The 3,862-nt window shown below is 30.4% G+C and overlaps 1 protein-coding gene across 1 annotated transcript in view; it reads right to left on the reverse strand.

The window, feature by feature from the left end:
- The window catches only part of LOC107643881 (acyl-protein thioesterase 2), an 8,967-nt gene that overhangs the window by 3,002 nt on the left and 2,103 nt on the right, over positions 1–3,862 (reverse strand). The window contains exons 4-6 of the mRNA XM_016347629.2: positions 3,391–3,427; positions 3,187–3,256; positions 213–317 (exon numbers count right to left, since the gene is read on the reverse strand). Coding sequence (XP_016203115.1) covers positions 213–317; positions 3,187–3,256; positions 3,391–3,427 — 212 coding nt within the window. The remainder of the gene's footprint in view (positions 1–212; positions 318–3,186; positions 3,257–3,390; positions 3,428–3,862) is intronic.

A 3,862-nucleotide genomic window follows, 5' to 3' on the forward strand; every position in this document is an offset into this window, starting at 1 on the left:
ACACTGATTTTTTTTTTTTAACATAAAAAAATTAAATAAAAATTATTATTATTATAAAATGTATACAAAAATGTCAACTGATTTTTTCAGTCAATAGCTTTCTTTTTTTTTGGTAAAAAAAGATGAAGCAACATGTCCCAAAACATCGCAATAACATATTTCTCCAAAGTTCAAGAAAGATAAAGGACTAAAAACTTGAAAGAGAAACCTACTGTCTGCAGGTTCTGTAGACAACAAATTTGCAACATGCGTAGCTGAAGCATCCAAACCTTCCAAATCATCAGGAGCATCTTCTGAAAGGTCGCCCACATCAAACCCTACATAAATGGATTTTAAAGTTAAGAATTTTGTCAAGATCACCATTTGTTTATGCCATAGTATCTGTCTATCATCGACTGTATTTCAACCACTATTGGTTTATTAATTGTAAGTAAGAAGCTAACATCTATTATCGACAAGTGAAAATATTGTGCAAGATCTATGAGGCAAATACAAGCATAGCTACAGTGTGGATAAACACTTAAAAAACAAAAGAGAATTTATTTTACGTTTCGATATAATTACAAACACGATCTTTCAAAATTTAACTTCCTGGATGTGATTTTCATACATATGAACATACAACGGAAAAAATAATAAATCACTTGCCAAAAAATATCTTTGGATAAAAATATACATTTCCTACATAATATTTTTTTGCAAAAAATCTTAATTTATTGTTTACGCATTATTTACATTTAATAATAACTCATCAAAATGTAGTTTCAAGAGAAAGTGAGAGTATGAAATGTCCTTTCTGCTAGTTATATAAAAATTGAACGGGTCTGTGGCATTTTTTGCAGTGTAAGGATAGATTTGCAAAAGTGCATAGTTCCTAGTATTTTGGGATAACTTATTGATCTTCTAGTTCATTCTACCTATTTATTGGGAAAATAAAGTACTATTTTAGTCTTTACATTTGGGTTAGAGCAACTCCAATGGGATCAATTTTGACCTGTACACTAAATGAACTGATATAAAATTGAAACTTGCACTGGATACCATTTTTGAAATGATACTGGTATCAGACTATAAGTAAGGAGATACCGTATCACTTTAAAGAAAGAAGAGTGAAATGCTGCCACCTGTTTAAACCCATTAAATGAACACAATGGTGTTACTGTAACGTTGTAACATTGTTTTATTGTATCATTGTAAAAAAGACTCAATCAAAATTTACTCAAATAAATGAGATGTAGAGCTTGTTTGGGTGAGCTTCTAAGAAAAGATCTTTTTTTAAAAGATTTTATGAAAAAGTAAAAGTAATTTTATGTTTGGGTATCTCATCCAAAAAGATCTCTTTATATATCAATTATGTTTGGGTATAACAATATAAAAGTATTTTTTTGTTTATTTATTACATGAAAAACATCTTTTTTTTAAGAAAAAAAAATCTTTTAAAAAAAGATGTAAATTACAGCTTCTCAAAAAAGATGTTTTTTTTTTATTTTTCTAGTGCTTTTACTTTTACTACTAGAAATTTGCCAAACACGCTAAAAAATAAAAAAGATCTTTTTTCAATGAAAAAATATATTTTTTTATCAAAATAATGGCGCCCAAACAAGCACGTACTCAGTTGTATTATGTATTTTATTACTCTGTTTTTTTCATCTTATCAATTTGATATAAAAATAGATCAAATCAGTTTCACGTAAGTTCTTATCAATTTTACTCTATTTTTTATTATGCTTAATTAGGTAATATTTTAAAATTTATTTTTATTAGTGTGTAATATCTTTTAAATATGGTATATAATTATTAATTTTGTAATTTTAATTTTTTTATTTTAGTTAAATTTTCACAATTTAATTAAATTTATTTGAAATAATTAAAAATACGTTAAAGTTTAAATAATTAAATTGAAGTGAAACCATACATTGGAATGACAAATTTTACATTAAGTTTCAAATGAAGTCTTATGATAATGGTCCCTGTTAGGGACTTGGGTATTATGGGGTGCTCAAAGTCCCACATCGAGTAGTATGGGATGCTTGATGTTGTATGTAAGGAAAGTGGTTCTTCCCCCTTATCAGCTAGCTTTTAAGGTGTGGTTTCCCACTTTCCTTAGATACTTAACAATGGTATCAGAGCGTGGTTGTTGGCGCCATGGAAAGGGCTACCTATAGGCTGGATTAAGGTGAATACCGAATACTGATAGACGGTTTTGTTACCGTTGGGTCAGTGTCGATAGAGTGAAGCCGCCGTGGACGTCGGCTCTCCAGGGCCGGTGTATTGTTAGGGACTTGGGTATTATGGGGTGCTCAAAGTCCCACATCGAGTAGTATGGGATGCTTGATGTTGTATATAAGGAGAGTGGTTCTTCTCCCTTATCAGCTAGCTTTTAAGGTGTGGTTTCCCACTTTCCTTAGATACTTAACAGTCCCACAAATACTTATGTGACATCTTGTGAGACCCAAAACAAAATGAAATTAATACTAAACATTGGAGATGCTCTTAAGTCCTAATTTCATCCCTAACGTTTGAAACGTCCTATTTTTATCCCAAATGTCATATTTCGTCCTATTTTAATCCTCTCATCAAAATTAAAAAATTTTTCTTCCAAAAATACCCTTCTTCCATTATAATTTTCTTCTAGATAGAGATAAAAAAGAAGAAAAAGAGAAATAAAAAGATAATAAGAGGAAAAAGGGCATTTTTGGAAGAAAAAGTTATAATTTTGACGTGAAGAAAAAATAAAAAAATAGAACGAAATAAAATGTTAGGGATGAAATTAGGACTTAACTGAAATATTACAAACTAAAAGACTATTTTACCCAAAAAATAAAGAAAAGGAAATTGGACTATTGATATTTTATATTTATTTTTGTTATGCGTTTAGAGAAGCACAAAATACAAGTATAACAAATCTTAAAAGAACTCTTTAATGAAAAGCGGTGCTCTTTGTTTTTAACCATAAAAGCAAAATCAAACATAATCTATAATACGTAAACCTTAGAAGCATAGAAGTATGAGAAAGTCTAGGTGACTACTAGTTTTTTAGCCAAAATATAGCCAACAACCTCATTTTCAGTCTCCCTCCTTCACAAAATGGAGAGCATACTTGGTTACAGACTTAACCTTTTGTTGGCTACATGTTAGCTACAAACCTGTTGGTCATGTAGCACGAAACAAAAAATAAAAACTTACATGCAGTAGAAGGAAAGCCACCAAATATAGATATTGGCTGAGTAGGAGCAGTGGGACATATCCATTTAATCTGCATCATATAATTCAGTAACACGAACTTTTGATTTAAATACCAGAGATCTTACAGCTTCCTAGAATATGGAACTAGGAAATAAGCATTTGATTCTGAATAACAATCCAAATTCCAAAGGTCAATGTCCTTACATTTGGAAGCGGAAGAGTCTCTAATAGCTGAGACCAACTGCAAAAGAAGAAAATGATTATCAAACTACTGCGTTATTGTGGCACTAATTGCTATTCCTACTGTTTTTCTCCATCCCTTGTCAGACTTGGGTTTCACTATTTTGGATCTTGTTTTGAGTCCAATCAGAAAGTACAGAAGTAACCTCAAGTTGGACATTATTATTATTAGTAACTTAAATAGTTAATTTACTAGTTCTGAAAGATATTAATTTTGAGCGAGCCACATAAACTCTGTTGACTTGAAACCTCTAGGTGGTAGATTAAGCTCATGCATAGGTTCAATATCATAATATCTTTCGGATATTAGGTTGAATTCCTTATTAGAGAGGGATATAAAGGTAGCTAGTTACCTTCAACTGCTGCTAATAAAGTTCACACAAATTGGACCAAGTAAAACTGAACAACTAACAACTATGAATACCTAAATAAATAA

Source organism: Arachis ipaensis, chromosome B05 (assembly GCF_000816755.2).
Source record: "Arachis ipaensis cultivar K30076 chromosome B05, Araip1.1, whole genome shotgun sequence".
Classification (NCBI taxonomy): Eukaryota; Viridiplantae; Streptophyta; class Magnoliopsida; order Fabales; family Fabaceae; genus Arachis; species Arachis ipaensis.